This window comes from Capsicum annuum, chromosome 8 (assembly GCF_002878395.1).
Source record: "Capsicum annuum cultivar UCD-10X-F1 chromosome 8, UCD10Xv1.1, whole genome shotgun sequence".
NCBI classification, from domain to species: Eukaryota; Viridiplantae; Streptophyta; class Magnoliopsida; order Solanales; family Solanaceae; genus Capsicum; species Capsicum annuum.
The window spans coordinates 70060802-70085353 of NC_061118.1; the positions used below are offsets into that span (position 1 = coordinate 70060802).

General features: G+C 31.5%; 1 protein-coding gene across 1 annotated transcript; it reads left to right on the forward strand.

Annotated features, from left to right (window-relative positions):
• The first annotated feature begins 1011 nt into the window (after positions 1–1011).
• Positions 1012–19210, forward strand: LOC107856987. The gene is made up of 3 exons (XM_016701944.2): positions 1012–1483; positions 11400–11465; positions 18560–19210. The coding sequence occupies exons 1-3, from the start codon at positions 1310–1312 to the stop codon at positions 19070–19072; spliced, it is 753 nt and encodes a 250-aa protein (XP_016557430.1). The 5' UTR covers positions 1012–1309; the 3' UTR covers positions 19073–19210.
• The last annotated feature ends 5342 nt before the right edge of the window (positions 19211–24552 follow it).

Below are 24552 nucleotides of genomic sequence, written 5' to 3' on the forward strand. Positions count from 1 at the left end.
AAAAAATGATATCGGTATATTTTATAATAAGGACTCTTAAATTATATATTTATGTGATTTTTTTTTATGTAAATGTCCCTAATATAATAGGGAAAATGAGGAGCGCACACGCTCATGGCTAGTCCAAGTTGGGCTGCGGGAATGTTCCAACAACAGTTGCTACCAATTTTGACTTTTTTTGGCTAACCCAAAGAAATCCTCGACCGTAAAAGAAGTCCTCATACCCATATGTCAAGCATTAACTTCAACATTATCATCAGAGAGATGAGCAACAATTTTTTTATTTTTAAGCGAATGGATTGGATTTTTATCCTTATACACACGTATTTTGTTTTATAAGTACATTTTTATTTGTTAAAGGCCAAAGCAGGTTATTCATGATTTTCTTTATTTTAGTTATTTCGTATTTTTATTTTGGATTGTTTATATATTCTTGAAGTTCGGCTTTATTGGAAACAATCTCCCTACCTTTAAGATAGCGGTATAGTCTGAGACTCTGAGTATATTCTACCACCTTACTTTGTGGGATTACATTGAATATATTATTATTGTAGTTGAATTGTCCGTCGACTCATATTTTCTGCTAATAATCTCAATTTTATGGAACATTTACATGAAACTAGTTTCTAGGCTACTTGATTGCGTAAAAGTTCTCATATTGTCAATCTATATAAGCTAAACTTGTTATTATCAACAAGAAAATTGAGTTATATACAGACCGTAAATTATTTTACATTACATGATAACTCAATTGAATATCAGCATACTATTACTTTACTTTTTAAGATTATCATATTAATTTTAAAATTCCAGGTCATTAATATAACTTGATAATGATTTTATTTTTTATTGTGACGATGCACTAAACAGGCAAAAATGCCCCTTCTGAACCAGACAAGTCGTCCAAGAAGCGTCTGCTTCTAGCGGCTTATACTAAGTGGTAAAGTAATATTAAGCTGTTAAAAGTCAAATTGAGCACAAATTATTCAAACTGGTCACTCTTATTATTCCAGTCAAAGTGCAAGACCAAATCGGATCCTGCCAAAAATACTACATTGGCCAACCAAAGAAAAATATTACATAATAACTCATTGCATGTCTTGTTTGAAACTCAAACTAATCAGTCAGTCCAACTAAATCCAAATTTCAAAATACTCTTTTCTTTTCCTTTTAGTCTTGTACAAATGCAATGAATACTTGATTAGAAGAGCCAAAGGATCAAACACAAATTAAGAGAGAAAGATCAAACAAAGAGAAGCAAAAAAAAAATTAAGTTAAATCAAGAACAACAAGAGGAAAATACAACATTATGGCTTGCTTTTTTCCATATAATAGTAGGAACTTGGATACAAGTTTCTTCATATTCAGGCCAACAATAGTGATCGTGGATGATCTTGTGGAAGCTCTCAAGCATTTCTCTTATTCTACAGAAAGTCTTGGATGTGTACACAGTGCTATTTTTAGAAGCATTCATGGGAATATGGTATGTGTGCAATTCCTCAACTTTTATTTGTTCCTTTTTTATACAAAAAAAGGAAAATTCTCTTACTTTGTGGGCTTTAGATCTTTTGTGATTTCAGTAGACATGATCATCCTATTGAGTATTGAGTTGCATTTGTCGAATAGTTTATACTCAAATTGTTTTTCAATCTTTTTGGAAGCTACTTTAAATAGCTAACTATCTTGTACATTTCGGCATAACCGGCGTACGTACTTACTCCGATCAGTGGGGAATCTTTGATTCTTTTGAACATATAAGAAATTGGAGTTAGTATTCTACAGATATCAAGTCATGGACTTGTTTCATCCGCCCTTTTTTTATATGTTAACATATGACTGGCATAAAATTTGACTTGTTAGATATCACGAAGGTGCAATGAGTACCATACCGAATCTCTCTATCATTTTCCTTTCTTTCTACTTTGGCCAATATGAGTTCACCTAATAATAGCAAGCAACAGCTAGAGAATTTCTCATTTGAGTTGGAGTTTTTCTAGGAAATAGCTTTGTAGCCATATAGCAGCACTTGGGATGACCTAGGGCGCGACCTATAATCTTTAGCTATCACGCGGTTAAAAATAATTTAAAATTTGGAAAAGAAAATTATAATTTTTTTCCACCTAGTTTTCGACAATTCTTTTTAGACGAATTAGTGTTCTAACATCGTTTTTCATTCAAGAATATTCTTCAAGATAAACTTTAAGGTCAGTGATGAAGTCAAAAATTTTAAAAGGTGATTCAATAAAAAGAAAAATTATGTCATGCCTTTAATAAAGAACTAATTTAGAGTACGTGCTTTGCACGTGTCTCTCTCATTAATCAATAAAAATATATATGAAAGAGCAAAAATATTAGAATGACATCAGGATAAATTTTATATCTATTTAAATGATAAAGCTTGTACCCAAAAAAGAAAAAGAAAAAGAAGACAACATTTGAGCCTATTATTAAAAAATAATGACATATGTCAAATTTCATAGTTTATTCACAATTGAAACAGTTGCATATATATAATTAAATTTTAAAATAGAATTCATATAGAATCGGAATGACTAACCAATTTCTTGTGACAGAATATAACGATCCAAAGAATCTGGTTAAAATTGTAAACGAGTCAATTTCAAATCGTATAAATAAAAATCACAAAAAGAACTTCTCAATTAGCAATAATTTATTAAGAATACATGATAATTTATTATTTTAAACTTCAAAAGCATACTAATATCAAAAACAAAAAATTCCCACTTAGCAATCATCTATAAAAAAAAATATACATGATTAATTTTTATAAAAATAAAAAATATACTAAAATTTAAATTTTTTTACCTCAAATCACAAACAAATTTGTCTCAATTGTAATATTATCAATATTACACAATAAAGTTTCTCAATTGGCAATTGTCTATCAAGAATACATGATCATTTGTTTGTTGTAAACTTCAAAAACATATTAAATTTTAAAAAACTTACCTCAAATCACAAGCAAATTTATCTCTTTAATCATAGTAACTATCAAATTGTAAACATCGATAACATGCTAAAATTTTAGAAAACTTATCTCAAATCACAAGTAAATTTATCTCTTTAACCATAAGATATATCAAGATTTCACAATAAAAACTTCTCAATAGCAATTTTTAGCAAGAATACATGATACTTTATTTATTGTAAACTTCAAAAACATACAAACTTTTGAAAACATACCTTAAATCACAAGTATATTTATCTCTTGAATCATATTTACTATAAAGATTATAGATCAAGAACATACTAAAACTTTTGAAAACATCCCTCAAATCACAAATAAATTTATTTCTTCAATCAAATAATAAAAGAAAAAAAGTAGATCAATAAACAATTAACACATGCTACTTCAAACATCGAGATGAAATAAGCCGTGGGGCCGGCAAACGGAACTAAGAGTAGGCCTGTCAGGCCGTATGCCCATGGGTGCAGGATTCTTCGAAAAAGCGCGGGCTTACTCGGAGACCTGGGACCTTGGCTTGTTTTGGAAGAAGACTGACTGTCATCCCATAATGTAATCAAGAAGCGGAACAGAGCATTCAAGATCGAGGGAGTATACCAGGTGAGCTTCAGGCATCCTGGCTCCCGAGACTCTTTCATAGAATTCCAATAATTTCTTCTGCTCCTCAAAAACAAACGATATGAATATAGCTAAAAGGACTCAGATCATGTAAACCTTTTTTTAATAAAAATATTAATATTAATAAGTTTCCTACTTATTCTATTATTGTTATTTCCTTTTCGACTTATGTTAATTGAATCTCTTCTTTAATAAGAATATTAAAATAGTTCTAAAAGTTTTCTACTTCTATACGACTTACTCGTACAGGTAAAAAGTTTCATGTTTCTTTTTTTCAAATCTATCTATAATCTATATTTATAATTTATATCTATATTCTATGTCTATATCTATAATCTATAATTTATAATCTATATCTATAATCTATTTATAATCTATATTTATTTATATCTATATCTCTAATCTATATCTATAATTTATCTATAATATATTAAAAGTGTGACAGACCTTAGAAATATTGTTTGAACTTTTTGTCCTTCATTAAAAAGACTTTGCTTTATACAAAATCATCTTTTCACTATTTTTTCTAATATTTAAGAGTTAAAAATTAATTAAATATATTTATGGTAAGACCTTTCCTTATTAGAAGTCATCAGAATTTCACTATTTTTTCCTAATTTAAGAGTTGAAAATTAATTAAATATATTTATGGTAAAACCTTTCCTTATTAGAAATCATCAAAATTAATAATTAAATTAATTAAAATTAATACATTTTTTCATTAGTTTAAAATTTTTAAATTAACTAAATTTGATTTTAAGAAGATTTGAAAAATCTAGAAATAAATGCAAAATCGTTAGAATAAGAAAAATTTAAAAAGTACCAGATTTTAAAAAGTTTTAAGTACATAATAAGTATGTAATCAATGATTTTGTAAAGATAAGACTTTAAAAATAAGAAAAGATTTTAAATATAAAAAAATAATAATAATCATAATACAAGTATGGTTCAAATTGATGTGTCTCTCTTAACCTGTGGCAATAAGGGAAAGAGGTACTATATGGCAAACACAAAAGTGATGATTCATCAACCACGCGAAACTTCAAGTGGTAAAATATATATATTTATATATTTATGTTTACATTATTTTATTAAAGCGTGAAAGACTTTTGAAAATTGATTTGAATTTTTACACTTTATTAAAAATCATCGCAATAGACAAAATCATTTAATTTTAAATGATCAAATATTACACATGCGAGGCACGTACGATTAAACTAGTTATATTAAAAAATGAAAGCTACTCAAATTATGGTATCTAACTAATAATTCAAATCAATAAGAATTTATATAAGAACGTTAACTAATTATAAACTCGTATTTTAGGAGTCTATACTAATTCTCCTTATACTTTTTACTATATATTTTTCTTTAATGATATAACAATTAGAGAAAATAAGTGAAAAAACGATATTATCTATTGTGTAGTCTTTTAATAAAGGATAATAAATTTAAATAACTCTTTTACGAGTCTTTCCACTTTTAATATATTGCAGATAAATATAAAAAATGCAAGACATTGTGCTTAAAATTCGAACCTATCTGTAATGATGATAATTAATATTCAAATAAACTGATTTGCAAATTCACAAAGAGAGGTCTGCTCCTCTATTTTTATTTAAGAATTACACTGATAAACAAAATAGAAAAACAAGAAAAGAGAGGTTCCAGAGATAAACACAAGAAACAAATAAAAGCAAGATCATCGACAGTTTATTTTAGGCTAATGTTCTACTATATATATGTTTCTCTATCCCAGTTTATTCTTATCCATTCTGTAACTGTTTTGGATAAGGCAGTATTCCACTTGATTTGGGAACCACGTACTATCTGAGGTATTTCGGTAACTGCCTATCTCTTGTACTACGCCTAGGAGCAGTTGATGTGTCCTGTTGAGTTGTTACAATGCCGCCCCCGCGAAGAGAAACCTTGTCCTCAAGGTTTAAATTGGGAAACCTCTGTCGAATAATATGAGTATCCTCTCAAGTTATATCAATAGTAAGAAACCCTGACCATTTGATGAGGCACTGAGAAATATGATGAGCACCATGAGTGACGCTTTGAGTTTGCAATACATCTTCAGGTTGAAGAACCAAAGAAGAGAAGTAATCCAGTAAATCAATCGGAGTGACCTGTTGAGAAGGATTACCCAGACACTTACGAAGGACTGAAACATGGAACACAAGGTGGATTTTTGAAGATACTAAAAGATCAACTTATAACAAACATTGCTAATTTATTTAACAATCTGGAAAGGCCAAAGAAATGTCTGCTCAATTTTGTGTGTCCATGTAAGCGCAAAAAAAGTTGATAATAAGGTCGAAGGCGTACAAATACCCACTCACCTACCTCAAAAGTAACTTCACGATGCCCTTTATCAGCATTCATTTTCATACATTCTTTGGCGTAAAGTAAATTTACTTTTAAGATAGCCAAAGTCTCATCACGTTGGATCAGGAAGCAGCTACTGCAGTATTAGTGGAACTATCCTTTACGTAGCGAAATACGATTGGAGGAGGGCGACCATAAACTGCTTCAAATGGAGTTAATTTTGAGCTGTGATGGTACGCGGTGTTATATCAAAACTCAGCCCAAGGTAAAAGAGAACACAAGTCATGGGTGTATCTTCTACAAAGCATCGGAGGTACATCTCGAGGCACTTGTTGAGGATTTCTATCTGACCATCCGATTGTGGATGGTATGGCAAACTCATGGCAAGTTGAGTTCCCTGTAACATATGTAGTTTATGCCAAAATTCAAAGAGAAATAAGGGATCTCGATCAGAAACAATGGTGGCAGAGAACCCATGAAGGTGAATAAATTCTTGAACAAATATTGTTGCCACTTTTTGACTAGTAAACCTGGTTGGCAATGCAATAAAATCACCATACTTGGATAGTTGATCCACAATTACAAAGATAACCGTGTGACCATTTGAAGGAGGAAGTCTTGTTATGAAGTCTATTGATATATCCTAAGAAATCACCTCTGGTATTGGTAAATGAAAGAGTAAACCTACTGGTTTCAAAGTGGAATTCTTCATTTGTTGACAAACTTGACATTCTAAGACAAACTTTTTAACATCAGCTTGCCTCCCTGCCCAATAAAAATTGGGATATAAGCGATGAAATGTATGTGATACTCCATCAATTTTTTAAGAATAAAATTCAGCAAGCAATAAAGAACGTAATGTTGGAACTGAAGGAATAACCAAACGATTGTAAAATAATAGCAGTCCTTCTTGAAAGGAAAAATGGGGCAAAGAAGTTGGATCGTCCTGTAATTTCTATTGTAATGCCAATAAACCATCATCAGATTTGTTCAAAGTGCATAACTGATCAATCAAGGCTAATTCAGTTACAACCATTGTTAAAGCATGAAGTACAGGGACCCGAGATAAAGCATCAACAGTTGAATTAAGCTTTCCTGTATGATAATGAATGTCAAAATCATATCAATAAGTTTACTTAGCCAATGTTGTTGCTCTGGAGTTTGGATAACCTGGTTCGTGAGTGACTTCAAGGGTTGTTGATCAGTGATAATAATGAAACGACGGCCTAACAAATATTGCCGCCATTTTTGGACTGCTTCAGTTATGGTAAACATTTCCCTATTATAGGTGGAACTGCACTAATATCGGTACCGATGCATCGGTTTTCACCGTAAACACTTTGAAAAAATCTGACAAAGAAAGAACAGGAACTGAACTCAAAGCTTTTTTGAGTTCAACAAAAGCAGTGGAAGCAACATCTGCTAGTGAAAAGAATCCTTTTTCAAAATATCAGTAAGGGGAGAGGCAAGTTGAGCATATCCTTTGACAAAATAATGATAATAGTTCGTCAAACCTAGAAATCCACGAACGTCCTTGATTACTTCCAGTAAGGGCCAGAAAAGTATAGCAGAGATTTTCTCTAGATCTACTTGGAGGTCTTCAAATGAAATAACATGTCCTAAATATAAAATTGAAGATTGTCCAAAATAACATTTTGAACGCTTAACCACCAAAGAGTTTTGGCGAAGAGTGTCACACATCAAATGTAGATGATCCAAATAAGTTGGCTAAGATTTGCTATAAATAAGAATATCGTCGAAAAAAATAGGACAAATTGACGAAGAAAAGGCTTAAAATAGAATTCAATGCGGATTGAAAAGTGGAAGGAGCATTGGAAAGCCCAAATGGCATTACTGTAAACTCAAAATGACCATCATGTGCATGAAAATCCATTTTTCAATGTCAGGGGGATGAAGGAGAATTCGGTGATACCCAGCAAAAAGATCCATTTTTGAGAAAAATATGGCATTATGTAGCTCATCAAATAATTCATCCACTATTGGAATCAAAAAGAATTTTTTTACAGTAATGAAATTCAATACCTGATATTCTACACAGAAATGCCAAGTCCCATCCTTCTTTCACCAAAAGAACAGGGGACGAATATGGGTTTGAACTAGGACGAATCACACCTGTTTTAAGCATTTCAGATACCTGATGCTCAATTTTTTCTTTCTGAAAATGGGGATAGCGATATGGACGCACATTAATAGGATTTGCTCCTAGCAAAAGTAGAATACGATGGTCTTGAAGTCGAGAGGCTAGGAGAGATACAGGTGATTGAAAAATATCAGCGTAATCTTCAAGTAGTAAAGTTAATATAGGAGGATGATCTGTGGTGGTAGTAGAATTTTTAGCTAAGTAAAGATCCACATGAAGAAGGTAATAAATGGAATCAGTTTGGGAAAAACACTAGAGGATAGAAAGATTGATTTGAACTGGAGAAAAAATAGGATCGTCCACCCAACGAATATGTTACCATGAAATAGAAACTCAAACATATGTTTGACATAATCTGACACACTAATCCCCAAAGTAGCTAACCAAGCGACTCCCAAAACCAAGTCAGACCCATGGAAATCAACAACAAAAATAGTTGTACTAAAGGAAAACCCCTGAATAGCAATGAAAGTTCCATGAATTACCCCTAAATAATGTAAATATTGTCTATTCCCGACCATAACAGAAAAACTTGAGAAGGGTTCTATTGGTAATTTGAGTTTTCGAGCAACTTGGGGTTAAATGAAGTTATGTGTTTTTCCCCATTAATTAGAATCTAAACTGATATGCCTTTGATGAAACTAGTAAAATGAAGAGTCATCGTATACGGACCCCAGAAAAAGCATGAAGACTGAGAGTAAAAAGAGAGGAACTATCAGCAATAATATTTGGAGAAGGTATATCTGAAGGTGTCGGAGATGGTTCCAAGCCCGGTTCATCACCGGGTTCAGCATCTGGTAGCAGAAGAAACAATTGAGGGTTAGTTGAGCAACAGTGACCCTTGTGATATTTCTCATTACAATTAAAACACAAGTTCAGTTCACGTTTACATTGAATTTCTACCGGCGTGAGTTTCCTGAATGGCATTCCACCAACTCCTGGAAGTGATGTAGCCAGAGCACTTGGTAAAGGAGAAATAGGAGAAAATGATGTAGAACTTTATGTATTATGTGGTAAGTGAGTGGTAGGGGCTGATTTTGCAAAGGATGGAGGCTAGGTTACAGGTTTGGGCTGCGCCAAGTATTTTTGTTCTTGCAAGAATGCGAATCCAGTGGTCTCATTAAGGTCTACTGGCCTAAATGATAACACATCGAATTTAATATCCGGTTGAAACCTAGATATGAAATAATGTTTTAGCATTAGTGGTGATACTTCTGTTGTCCGATTAACTAATTTCTCAAATTAATAAAGATAATTTTGTATAGATGATGACATTTGTAACTTTTCTAGAAAACTCCCCAGGGATTCCAATTATTTATAGCCAAAATGAGTCACCATGGCTTTCAGAAAGTGATTCCAACCACACAATTGATGGTTTTGGTACATCCATTGATATCATTCACTGGCATCACCTTCAAGAAAGAAAGAGAAAAAATTTATATGATGCTCATCAGGTACGTTGTAGGTCTCAAAATATTATTGAGCCTGGAATATCCAACTTTTGGCATTGCTACCATCGCATTTGGATAAATTAATTGAGGCTGATTTATCCCTGCGAAATTGATTACAAGGATTTTGTGTTAGTAGAAGAAGTTGTTAGTGAGGTTGTGGAATAAGGGTAGGGGTAGAGATGAAGAAGAATTATGTTGATGATAAAACGTTTATGGTGGTAGTGTTGAAGAATGACCCAAAACAGAAGAAGAAGAGTTGTGTGCGGCCGACACCAGTGGTGCCTTAGATTCGGTGCACAATGAACTCATTGGGAAATTATATCTTGAAGAGCACTGTTAATGGATTCCACAAATTTAGTGTGAGAGGTGGACTGATGTTGGAGTTTCTTAACAGCCTCATCCAAGGATTTCAAATGAGTATTGTGTGTACCATCACCCATTTTGAGGAGGAGGGTCAATGAAAGCACCAAATGTAATGATGATAATTAATACTCCCTCTATTTAAAAAAGAACGACCTAGTTTGACTTGGCACGAAGTTTAAGAAAATGAAGAAGACTTTTGAATCTTGTGGTTTTAAATTAAAGATATGTCAAATGTACCAAAATGTCCTTCAATATTATGGTCTTAAATATGCCACGTGGAAAGTTAAAATTAAAAAGTTGCCAAAAAGGGAAAAGGGTCATTCTTTTTTAAACAGACTAAAAAGAAAAGTAGGTCATTCTTTTTTAAATGGAGGGAGTATTCAAATAAACTGGTTTGCAGCTTCACAAAGAGGAATCTGCTCCTCTATTTTTATTTAAGAATTACACTGATAAACAAAAGAGAAAACAAGAAAAGAGAAGTTCCAGAGATAAACACAAGAAATAAATAAAAGCAAGATCATCGACTGTTTAGTTTTGGCTAATGTTCTACTATATATATGTTTCTCTATCCTAGTTTATTTTTATCCATTCTGTAACTGCTTTGGAGAAGACAGTATTTCACTTGATTTGAGAACCACATACTATCTGAGGTGTTTCGGTAACTACCTATCTCTTGTACTACGCCTAGGAGAAGTTGACGTGTTATGTAGAGTTGTTATACTATCACAAACTAAAGAAATTTGCGAGTCACCTTTGCTACACCAAAAGTTTTCTTATGTCAAGGGCATTCAACAATCCTTATACTATATTGTTATTTAAAAAAGAGGATTCAATTGCACCCTTCTGATCATGTAGCTAATTATAAGATAGATATAATATATATGTAATTTTTTTTAATTAAGTTTTTCGAATTCTTCAAATATGTTGTTGCATCTGTGTTGCATCCTTCAAATGCATTACTTATGAAAGATCCGACATACAGGGGTGGACCCACCTTATAGCAAGGTGTGTCGTCCGACACTACTTCGTCAAAAATATTAATCAATACATACTTATAATCTGGAAAAAGGAAAATAGATTTGTATATATATAAATATACAATGATACTACATCAACACAAAGTGCACCATGGTCTGTTGACTAGGCACCTCTCTCATGAGCTGCTCTCCTGGAGATCGAAGGAAGCAATTTTTTTTCTTGTTTTTGTAAGCATTAATTGCTAAAATATAGCGTGCCATTAATAGGATTTGAACCCCCAAAAACTCACTCCTCAAGCTAAACTCAATATCTTAACATTAAGAAAATTAATCATTCTTCTCTCTAGTTTGTTTATCTATTCTCAATGTTAAATTTTGATACAACTTATAAAAAATTCTGTGTACACCACTTGACTCACAGCGATGGTATTTTTTAAAAAGTCCAAGAAATATTGCTTTTCAAGATTTAAAGTAGTTTGTTGTTAATAAGAAATTTTTGGGAGTATGTGCAGATAGTATGGTATGGAGCATGGATAAAGAGATCCAGTGAGAATAAGGACTCACTAACTGCAACTCTTGTAAGTTTAAATTTTATTATAAAAATTTAATTCTCTTTTGTTTTACCTTGGTCATCAAATCATAATCATGTACTTTCATTAGTTTATAATCTGCTTGGATTGAAAGGAAAAGAAAAGAAAAGAAAAGGAAACAAAATAAAATTTGAAGAAAATTTGTATGATCATGATTGATTAATGTTCTTTACTTTTGTTCTGTTTGAAAGCTAACAGAAGAAAAATAAAATCCACTAGTCTGTAAAAGAAATTTCACACCATCAAATAAATATAATTAGTCGTAGCATTTCTTGGTTATCAGCGGGTGGCTCAAGGTCAATATCAAACAAAGGCCTTAAACTTTTAAGAATAACATAATTTTTCTAAGTTTAATATTTTTTAATTTCTTGAGTTGTCCACTAAATAAAGAAAGACGATAGGAGTCCTCTCAATAGCAGAGGGATCACTATCTATATGCTCTTATGGAAAGAAAAAAGCATATAAGCTCATAAATAAACTATCCGTTGGGAAGGAAATAGTCGAAATAGAATGAAGATATGATTAAAATTTTTATCATTTTAGTTATTGTAATCAATGTAACCTCATGAGGTGACCACGAAAGGTTATGATGGTGGATGAGATCCTTCTATCCTTAGTTAGTATCTTGGGTTTGAATTTTGGGAATGAAAATAATGTTGGCAGAAAATGTTTCTCCTGGGCCTTACACATGAAAATCTTGATTAGTCGGTGTCCCAAAATAGGTACCAAACTCTAAATGAAAGTAAAATAAAATAAAAACAGATGAGATAAAAAATATATATAATGCTAGCAGCCTAGGACACAACACTTAAACTTAATTTGAAATCTCTGTTCAAATATAAAGAAGTTTACCCCTTGCCGTTGTTTTCATCTTTAATGTCAATCAAACAAAGAGAAATATTTGATTCCATTCACTAGTTTCAAATAAAGCATAGATAAATTGTTTATTTAAAAAAAAATACATATTACATTATTCTTTTTTATTGAGTGATAATGTGTTGATGTTATATATGCTTCTTACATTGCTAATATTCATCCATTTTCTTTCATCAGCTATCAATGTTAAAAAAATGTACATCAAGTATGGCAACCGTAATAAAAGTGTTAGTGCATAGAATTTAAACACAATTAGGAAACTTCTCTTTTCAAATATAAAGTACTTTCCCTCTTGCTATTTTTTCAGTCTTTTATGCCAACAAATAATAGAGGGAAATTCTAAACTTTCTTTTCTTTCCTTTTTTTTACTGTTCACTAGTAACAAAGAGTACTGTGGTAATCGAGATAATATAATAATCATATAAATTAGAGTATTGATTTTTTACCTAGGGAGGTTCTAATTTAATGAGATTCTGAAATAAGATTTATTCAAATAACTAAATTTATGTTCTATCTGTTGGAAAATACAAAGGCACTAACAACGTGTACGACAGAATAGCAGCGAAATAATATCCAAGTCTAAATTTTTTCTTTCAATTTGAATCAAGAGAAACAAATAAACCTAAGTACAATGATAATAAGACAACAAGTATATCAACCAAAAAAATATAACAAGAATAAAATAAAATCAATCACACGAGACACCAAGATTTACGTGAAAAACCCTTCAGTGTGAAAAGTAAAAAATTTTGAGACCAAAACCTCCGCTATAATCACCAAAAGTTACAATAATAACTCTAAATGGACACCAAATAAGTTTCAAACAACAAGCAACAATACACAAAACAAATCACCAAAAACTAGAGAATTAAAGGAGCAAAATTACCAAAAAAATATAGCTATTGTTCACAAATTCAAAATTGGAGTTGTGGAACACCAAATCCAACTTTGTCAGTTCCTAATTAAAGATTTAGATAATAGAAATAAGCTATCCAAAAATTAACTCAATCGGACAAGAAATGATGCCGAAATTGCAATTTAAAGCTGACTATTTAGGATTAAAATTAGGTGCAAAAATCTGCTTTATTTCTCTCTATGGGCTAAAACTCTCTTTGTGGATGCAGAAATAAGACCTAAAAAGTCTTATATATATCCCCTAGTAATGGTCCTATAAAAAAAATGAGTTGATTCAAATTTAACTTTATTTATCTACATAGGAAGGAAAAAAAGACCCATAATCTATTAATTCTCCCCCTCATGACTATGTGGAGGAGACTGTCATCCCGACGATGATGCAACAATCTTTAAACTTACCTCTTGGTAAAAATTTAGTCATCATGTCAGAACCGTTATCATCCATATGAATCTTCTCAAGTTCAAGCAACTTAGAATTCAAAACATCTTGAATCCAATGATATCTCACATCAATGTATTTAGATCGACTATGAAATATAGAATTCTTGTCAAGATGTATAGCACTTTGACTGTCATAATAAAACACATACCTCTCTTGAGTGCAATCAAGTTTTCAAAAGAATCTTTTCATCTAGAGCAACTCTTTACAAGCTTCAATGCCAGCAATAAGCTCAACTTCTGTAGTAGAAAGAAAAATACATTTTCGCAACTTAGATTGTCAAGACACATCTCCTCCTACAAAAGTAACTAAGTACCCTAAAGTAGACTTGCAAGTATCAACATCACCAGTCATCTCTGAATTAGTATAACCATAAAGAATAGACTTTTTTGTATCAAAAGACAAACTCCAATTATAAGTGCCACAAAGATATCTCATAATTCACTTTATATCATTTCAATACTCTTTTTCCGAACTAGAAATAAAATGGATAGCAATACCAACAACATGAGAAATATCTGATCTTGTACAAATCATTACATATATGAAATACCAACAGTTGAAGGATAAGGAACTTTCTTCATATCTTCTTTCTCATTATCAATGGAAGGACACTACTTCCTGGTCAATTTAAAGTGCATAGCTAAAGATTTTCTGACAACCTTAGTCTTATTCATGTTGAACCTTTGAAGTACTTTTTGAATGTACTTTTCTTGTGATAACCACAATTTTTCAGAATTTCTATCATGGATAATCTGCATGTCAAGAAACTATTTTACTGGTCCTAAGTATTTCATAGCAAATGACTTACTCAACTCTTTTTTCAACTTCTAAATCTTGTAAGTATTATGACCAACAATAAGCCTATCATCAACATAAAAAAACACAATAATAAAGTCACTATTAGAGAATTTTTGCACTAAATCACAATGGTCTGATGAAGTCTTCTATTTGCTCAACCTCTAAATCTAGACTTACAGCTAAACCTAGAACTATATGAATGAATGTCATCTTCACAACTATAGAGTATATCTCATTAAAATCAACTTCAATTTTCTAGTTAAATTCCTTCACAATTAATCTAGCCTTGTATTGTGGAACTGAGTCACCATCTTTATGCTTTACTCAAAACACTCATTGTTTTTAATTGTTTTTTTAGGTAGCTTAGCCAAATTAAAGGTATGATTATCATGTAAGAATTTAATCTCATCCTCCATAACATCAAATCACCTTTCATTTTTTTCACTTTCTATGGCCTCATTAAGATTTTCAGTATCTTTCCTATTATTCAAGAGTACTATTCATGTGGAGTACAATGAAATGAAGATATTATCACTTTAGTAGAGCATTTTAGATAACTCTTTGGAGCATCAATAACAACTGGTTGCTAATCAATCACATCATCTTGCACTGAAGCATTAACAGAATAATGCTGCTCATTTTGAACATGATCACCATCTTTATTATTAACTTGATTTCATTATTATAAAGATTTTTCAGGTGCAATATTCAAATAAATTGAATCAACATCAACTAGACTCTCACTACTCAAAGAATCAACCTTGTTAACTTTGTCAAAATCTTCAATTGTTTGGTCTTGAAAAAATACAACATCATAAATTTTAATAAGTTTCTTCTCAACTATATCGTAAAAATAATAGTCAAATTCATCTTGGTCATAATCGATAAAGATATATTTCCTAATTTTAACATCAAACTTTGACCTTCCATCCTTAAGATCATGCAAAAAACTTTACACCCAAAAACTCTAAGATGATCTTAAAAAACTTTCTTACGAATCAAACTCTGTCAGGGACATCACTATCCAAAACAATAGTAGAAGATAAATTGATAACATAAGCAACAGTGTTAAGTGTTTCTGTCCAAAAAAAATCTTGCAGCTTATCATCTGAAATCATATATCTAAGTGTTTTCGTCTAAAAGAAATCTGACAGCTTAGCATCTGAAAGTATATATCTAGCTCTCTTAACTAAGAGTTCTATTCATCCTCTCTGCTAAATCATTTAACTAAGGAGTCTTTGAAGAAGTTTTTTAGATGTCGAATAACCTACTCTCTACAATATCTATCAAAAGGACCAATATATTTACCATCTTTATTTGAACGAATGCATTTCAATTTCTTCCATATCTGTCTCTCCACCAAGTCCTGAAAACTTAAACACATCAAGTACTTGATCCTTGAACTTCAAAAAAAATATCCAAAGCTTGAGAGAATGGGCATCAATAAAGGTCAAAAAGTAAAGTGCATCACTATGAGACCTTACTTTAAAAGAACCACACAAATCAGAATGTATCAACTTCAACAAATTAAAACTTTTTTAAGACAGATGACTCTAAAAAGAAACTCTTTTCTATTTACCAGCTAAGCAATGAACATATTTCTTTAACTTTGCTTGTTTCACTCCAGAAAGTAAATTTTTCTTAGCCAAACTATCAATCCCTTTCTTACTCATATGACTGCTCTATGACATAACTCTGATGAAGTATCATTCTTTATCAAGTTTATTGAACCTCTATAAATGGAGCTCTAAAATACGTATAAGTTAGATAACTTGTCACCACGAGTCACAATCATTGATCCTCTAGTAAAATTTCACTGGCCAGAACAAAATGTGTTAATATAACCCTCATCATCAAGGTTCCCTATAGAATTTAAATTCAAGCATACATTTGGAGTATGCTTGACATTGTTGAGAATTAATTTGAAATCATTGTTAATTTTCAAACAAACTGTCCCAATGTCAAGTACTTCAACCTCATTATTTCTGTCCATTTTCAACATCCCAAAAGTATTTGGAGTATAAAAAAGACATGACATAAGAAGTTGCACCAGAATTTAAAAAATCGGCTAGATTCATCACGAATAAGATTAATGCTATTTTTTACCACAAACAACAATAAGATCGTCATTTGCAATAACTACAACACGATTTTTATTATCGTCTTCTTTCTTTTATTATCTTATATCGTTCTCGTAATATGCTCATTTTTGTGGCAATAGTCACATGTAACATTCTTGTATTTGGACTTTGACTTCTACTTTTATCTCTATCATTCTAACCTTTAGACTTGTTTCTCCTAAAATCTCCAGTAATCAAAACATCGTAGGTGTGAAGCTAAAGAAGATGAGGCCTGAGATTTTCTTGTCATATCCTCATTTAAGACACCACTCTTAGTATGTTTCATAGTTACCACACAACTGGGAGCAGAATAAGTCAAAGAAACTCGTAGAGTTTTCAAGAGTCTGAAAAGTATTAAGAAGTCAAAGTCTATGTATTTCTTCATCGAACTTTACACGCATTTTGAATAGTTAGTCAAGGACACTCTTAAAATCACTAATATGATCAGAAATATGATTGTCCTCTTTATACCTGATATTCATCAATTGTTTTAGTGAACAGCTTATTATTGTCAGTCTTCGAAGCATAAAGTGTCTTGAGCTTATTCCACAAACTTCTGGCATATGTCTCATTTACAATATGGTTTCTAACATAATCTTCAATCCATTGTCTAATATAGCCAGAAATCTATTAACGCTTAAATTTTTAATCCTCGTCTGTCAAGAATTGAGGTTTATTAAAAGCGAACACATGTAAATGCATTTTCTTGACAAATAGAAGGTCTTTTATCTTGTCTCTCCAACTATGATAATTACTACTATTCAAGCACATCATTTTGCTCATATTTAAAGGGTAGACCGGTGCACTAAAGCTACCGCTATGAGCGGTGTTCGGGGAAGGGCCCTACCATAAGAGTGTATCGTATGCATCCTTACCTTACATTTCTGTCAGAGGCTGTTTTCAAGGCTTGAACCCATGACCTCCTGGTCACATGGCAGCAACTTTACCAGTTACTCCAAGGCCCCCCTTCATCTTGCTCATATTTTCCTTTATAATTCTAATCGACAATCAACAACAATCAAAGCTTTGATATAACTTTGTTGGAAATGACAAAGACACCAACAAAGTGCACGACAGGATAATAGGGAAAAATATCCAAGTCTAAATTTTCTCTTTCAATTTGAACCAAAAGAAAATAAATAAAAATAAGCATAATAGTAATAAGGCAAAACGGATATCAAACAAAAAATATGACAAGAACAAAATAAAATCAATCACACAATACACCAAAATTTACATGAAAAATTCTTCAATGTGAAGAGTAAAAAATTATGGGACTAAAACCTCTACTATAATCACCAAGAATTACAATAATATTTTCCAAAATAGACATCAAAGAAGAGCCAAACAACGAGCAACAATACATAAAGCACAACACCAAAAACTAGAGAACTAAAGGAGCAAAAGCACTTAAAAAATACAACTACTATTCACAAATGTAAAACTAAAGATATGGGACATCAAATACAACTATGTTATTTCTTAATTAAATATTGAGATGAGATGAACAAGTTGTCCAAAAATTATCTCAATCGAATAAGAAACGAAGCAAAAATTGCAGTTTGAAGTTGGTTGTTTAGTGATGAAATTAAGTGCGAAAATCTGCTCTATTTTCTCTCTATGGCTGCTGAAACTCTCTTTATGGATGTGGAAATAAGACCTAAATAGTCTTACATATGCTCCATAGTAATGAACCTATGAACAAAAATGGATTGATGACTTTATTTATCCATTTAGGAAGGAAAAAAGTCTCATAATCAACACTATCATATCCCTTAATAATTTTGATTTTTCTCTTTCTTACTGAGCGAGCTAATTCATGTTATTATGTGTAAATACGACCTTTAAGCAATTATTCTCTCCAAGACATACAAAATAAATACGTATAGTTGTTACATTACTAATGTTGTTCTTCTATTTTCTCTGGTCAGCTCTCAAAATTAACAAGTATATCAAGCATGTCAATCCTACTGGAATATGGCTTCTTTGATGCATATGCCGGAGAATCAAAAAATCATTCACCTGCCGCGAAATTCTATACAGGCGACATAGTTTCCATGAACTCTGCCTCTTTCTCCCATCATGACATGCCACTCGAAGACTTTACATACGCGTGCTTAGCTATTTTTAAGGACCGATTTTATAAGATGAATGGCGCGATTTCTGGGGTTTGCTTAAAGTGCCAACCACTATCCAAAGTTGCGGCCCTTTTCGTGTGGAAATCCTTGCAATGCTGCTATAATTACATCCTGAATCAAGATTCTAGAAGTGTTCTTTCTTATTTTGATGGATTTTCACTAGAGTTAAAATATGATGTATTTAGAGTTGTATATGTTAGTGGAGACAGTGCCTTAAATTTTCATCTTTACCCTCCACACAAGATGTTGGAGGGCAAAGAAGGGCTGCATAATATTACTCAAAATCTGAATAGAATTGCAGAATAAAAATTGAAAATAAGGATTAGTAGGTAAAGTTTTATATATTTAGTGTAGTATTGGGCATAGAGACATGTGGACATGCCTTCAATTTTGGTATGTAATTGATAAATTTATTGTGTGAAAAATGAAATTTTGCTTTTATTATTTTGCTTATTAGAGGAAATGATTCAAATCCTCGTTACTATTTTTTATTAGTTTAAAATCATTTTGTGCTCTACTGGTCTAAGACTAAGACTTTGTATCTTTTCCTGCCCTCCTCCCCCACCAAAATGGTATTAGTAATTCTTGACACATACTTTTACATAGGCATCATATAGAATCGATTGAGGAAAGGAGTCATAGTAAGTAAATATTCATTTAGATTTTTATTTGCTCGGGCATCTAAGATATTTGTACACCTTGGCAATTGTCTAAATGAATTGTTAGCTTATGATTTTAGGCATGTTAATTTGGTCAAGCTGTTGAGAAATTAAAAATTCTTATGTTTATAAATAAAAACTTATTATAATAGATAAAGTATCAAGCTAAGATTCTCGAAAGTAAAAATAAATGTGTTTGAGTACTAGGCAAATAAAAAATGTAATTTCTTCTTAAAATAAAAGAAAAATAAGTTGTTTATAAAATTAGTTAAAGTTCTCTTAGTTAACTCTTTACCAGAGAAAGTGATAAGAATTTTGGAAGTTTTTGCTAGCCTGCAGTTTTTAATGAAAGTTCATTTGAAATTCACTTAACAACAAAATAACTTAATAGGGGATAAAAGAACAAAAAAATCATTTGGTAAGTGATGACAGGGCAATTAGAGGAAATCTCATTTCAAAGACTCCTCAAATAGGAAATTACATCCAATGAATTTGAAAATAAGTGATTTTAAATTTTTGACACTTGCTTGTTTCAATTCGCATGCGTAAAATTTTAAGGTCAAAAGTGTTGTTCATTGAATAAAATTTATCAAACTTGAAGTTTTATCAATAGACAAATATGATAAAAAATTAAAAATCACCCATTTCAAAGGTCATCTTTGTAAATCATCTCTCAAAATACTTGGGACATTTCTAGACTACAAATCTTTTTCAAGTGCTTAGCTCTAAAATTTAGTGTACATCCAATAGTCAACTACAAATAATATAAGGAAAAGGTACAATTACTAACAAACTTAAGTTCATAATTAATCTAAATAGTAACACTTTAAAAAAATTAAGTGGCAGCAAAATAATAATATTTTAGTAGTTCATCATCCTCCCTTATTTTTCTCTCCTTTTCTTTCTTAGTCCTTTTTTTTTTTTTTTAGTTTTTTCATCTTTTTTTTCTATTTTCATTTTTTTCACCTTTTTTTTTATCTCTTCTATTTCTTTTTTTTTTCTTTTAAATTTTTGTCTTTTTTTTTTCTTTCTCGCTGTTTTATCTTTCCCTATTTTTTTCTTCATTTTTTCTATTTTTGTTTTTTGTTTCTTTTCTTTTTTACACTTTTATCTCTAGCTTCTATTTCTCTTTCTTCTTTTTTTTTTTTTTTCTTTTTTCTTTTTTTTCTTTTTTTCTCCTTTTTTTGTACACTTCAATCTTTAGCTTCAATTTCTCTCCTTTTTTTTAGTTCTATTTTATATTTTTTGTATTTTTAAAAAAATATGGCTACATCAAGCACAAATCATGGATGATAATGAAATATTTTTATCCGCACCATAATTTATATTTTTTATTCGTTGATACAATTTTATTTATAATTTATAATTCGTACTTGTATTGTATGTATTTTATAGTTCACGCCATCATTTATATTTTATACTATTCGCACTTATATTTAAAGAATGATGTTATATTTATATTTTATAGTTGACTACATATTATATTTGTATTTTAAAATTTTATTTTATTTTATTTGTATTATATTTTCATTGATAGACTTGTATTTTTAAAGAACTATTTTGCATTTGTATTTTAAAATTGATCGCATATTTTATTTATATTTGTATTTTTAATTTTATTTATTTGTATTTGAATTTTAACTGACTACATCATTTTTATCTAAGCAAGTGAAAATCAGTCGTTATTTTTTTTTCTACGAATACTTGTACTTATATTCATTAATATGAATTGTATTTTATTGATACAAATTGGACAATACAGATACAAATGATAAATTATATAAATACAAATGTTACATTTTTATCAGATGATATAGATTTATACAACTATGTATACAAATGATACATATTTATATATAATTACAATTGATAAATTTGATATATAAATACTAACAATACATTTGTATTAAACGATATATATATATCAAAAAACAATAAAAAATGAAACAATAGGAAAAAAAAAGTGCAAAGAAAAAATAAGAAATAGTAAAAAACACTGAAACAATGAAAAAAAAAATAACGAAGGAAAAACTGAAAAAGAGAAAAATTAGAAAAAGAATTTTTCTATATCATTAAAACTTATTTTGAGTTTTGAAACTCATTCAAAAAAACTTCTTGTTTTTAGAAATAGAATCTTTAATTAATCCTTAATTAATTAGGTGAACGTGATTTAAGGTAACTGAAATTCTTTTGTCCTTTTAAACTCAAGTTGTTACCTAAAAATTAAGGTAATTATCTGTATTTGTATATGTATGTGATACTATTTTGTGCATCAACTACATATAGATGTTGCCAGTTAAAATAATTAGCAAAGATTATTACGTGTCTTCTAATTAATGGGCCTAATTTACTATTTCTTAACTTTTGAAAAAAAAAGACACTTTATAGCACTTTTTAAAACAAATAGTCCAAGTTTGATATTTTTCCAAAAAGTGATCAGTTGGGTATACTATTTTTGCTTTATAACAATGATGAGTGGTGATTTTGTTACTCATCTGCACTCAACATTAATGCATATTACCTTATTTTGTGTGACTAAATGAGACATAATTGTGATTAAATGCACTAATATTCACACTTTGCAGTCATAGAGTTGATGAAATAGAAAGATGTGGGATGGAGCTTAAAATGATCAAAAGGAAGCAAGAGAAGAGCAACTGAAGACCTGGAGCAGTTCAGCCTCAGTTACCGTGATCACGGTTCAAGAGACCGCGGCTGCGGAGGACAACTGCGGTTGCATTGGCCGTTATTGCGGACATTCTCACACGATCGCGGCTAAGCAGGAATGATGTCCAGGACAATTTTGTAAATTTACATGGATGGATCCCAAACCTTATATTGTCAAAAATCCATTCTTCTTTTGGTATTGCTTACCTCATAGACAATTTTGAATTCAAAGTAAGAAATCCTAATTGGGAAGTGTGTAACTAATTTTGGAGGCTTGATTTCTTAGTAATTTTGTGAAGAATGAATGCTTTGGAAAATTTTTATGGTATATCTCTCTTTACTTTCTTCATGAGTAGATAAGTAATTTAGTCTTGGGATTATGTTGAACTAAAGTGTAATTATGTGTGGGTGTTGTTGTGATTGCATGATTGTTAGTTGTTGAGTATGGATTCCACCATTGCTTGAACTTATGAGTTAAAATTTGTGGGTGAAAACCTCAAATCTCCAAATAGGTTTGATGGGTGAAAACCCCAAACTCTAGAAACCTTTCATCATCCTTGAAAGAGAGATGAAGGTAAACATGAGGTAACCCATAACATCCTTGAAAGAGGGTTATAGGGGGACAAGGCAATGGTAGACAATTAAACTTATGATTTACTACCTTTTGAAATCTTAGAAATAAGTGTAATTGGAGTGTGAATCATGTCAAGAGCATCATCTTAGAAATAAGGATACTTGGTTGAGGTTTTGGGTGATTATAATTGCACACTTGTTAGGTGCTCGAAAAAGCCAATGGGTAAAATCGTTGGGGTTTTATTGAAAGATTGAACACAATGATCTTCAACCTAGCATATCCTTTAGTTAACAACTAAGTTTCATGTTAAACGGTCATCAACCCACATGCTTTTACTTTTAGGTAGACATAATTCCAAGATCCCCTCAAATCTTGATTTTAAATCAAAAGTATCTTATTCGTTGTTGTTAATCAAAAACCATTACAAACCAATCCTAAACTATTTCCCCTCATTTTATTTTACATGACGTGTTTGTTAACATTCCGGGTAACCTTTTAGTAATTAGAGTACCCATAGAACTTGAAATTTATAATTCACTTGTTGTGGATTCGACCCCAACTCAAGTTGGGTTATTGACAATGACCGCCTCACCCTTCAAGCACATGAGTGAGTTGAGCGTTATCAAAATAGCGTCGTTGTCGAAGAGTGAAATATAGATTTCACTTATACGGTATAATTCTTACTTGGGCGTACCCAGGGTAGTGTAATTTACTTTATTTATTGTTTTTGGATTTTTATAGGTGATCAAAGTGTTAACGGGCAATGAGCGATAACACGAGTAACATGGGCCCCTTTGATGGCCCCTTAGATGATGAGGGACAACTAAATAAAGTGGGCCAAACAAGTGCAATCCGTATTCCACCAACCAATGGAAACGGAGTCTTCTATATGACTAGTGTCATGCTTCACATGTTGTAAATAAAAAGGTTGTACGGGGGTCAAGCTTTTGAGGACCCGAATGTCCATTTGGAGAATTTCATGGAAGTGTGTGCGCCTCAATATAGCACACATTACTCAAGAATTGATCCGAATTTGCCTCTTTCCATTCTCACAAATGGGCGAGGCAGTTTTATAGCTCTACTCACTTCTACCTGGCTTAATTACATCTTGGGATGAGCATACTATGGTGTTTCTTGATAGGTACTTACCACCATCTAAAATGATTCAAAAGCGGAACGATATTGTGAATTTTTGGCAAATGAATGAAGAGTCGTTGTTTGAAGCTTGGGAACGATTTAATGAAAAGTTGGCCAATTCCCAAATGATGAAGTCCCGAAGAAGATGCTTCTTGAGATCTTCTACCATGCCCTTGATCCATTAAACAAAATGGTGGTTGACAATGCGGTGGGAGGCTCTATAGTGAAGATGTACCACCATGCGGCCTTTCTATTGATTGGAGAAGTGTCAAAGCAAAATTGGGGTTGGCATACCCAAGAAACCGAAGCTCCCAAAATCCCTTTTACTACTTCTATGATTGATAATGAACAAAGAAAGTGAAATAAAGAAAAAGAGGAGAACATGGCAGAAATGATGACCCAACTTGAACTCTTGACAAAGCATGTTATGGGTGCACCCGCGAAAGTGGTAAACATTGTAGCATCAAAATCTTATGAAGATGGTGAAGAAGTAAAGAAGTTGGATGAGGAAATTCGATACTTGGCTAACTACTCGAGGGGTTCCTGACGGCCAATTAATGTTTGACTAAAAATCCTTTCCGGCATCATCCCATTCCGAGGACTCACAGAAATACCCCGGGCGGTGCTATAATCCGTTCGACGAGAAAGGTGGGAACCAAGGTTGGATGGACCGCAAGAGGGATAGAGTTTGTACAGATCAGGAGCATGATTATGACCGTTCTGTTCCCCCTCATGATCGAGCTAAGACC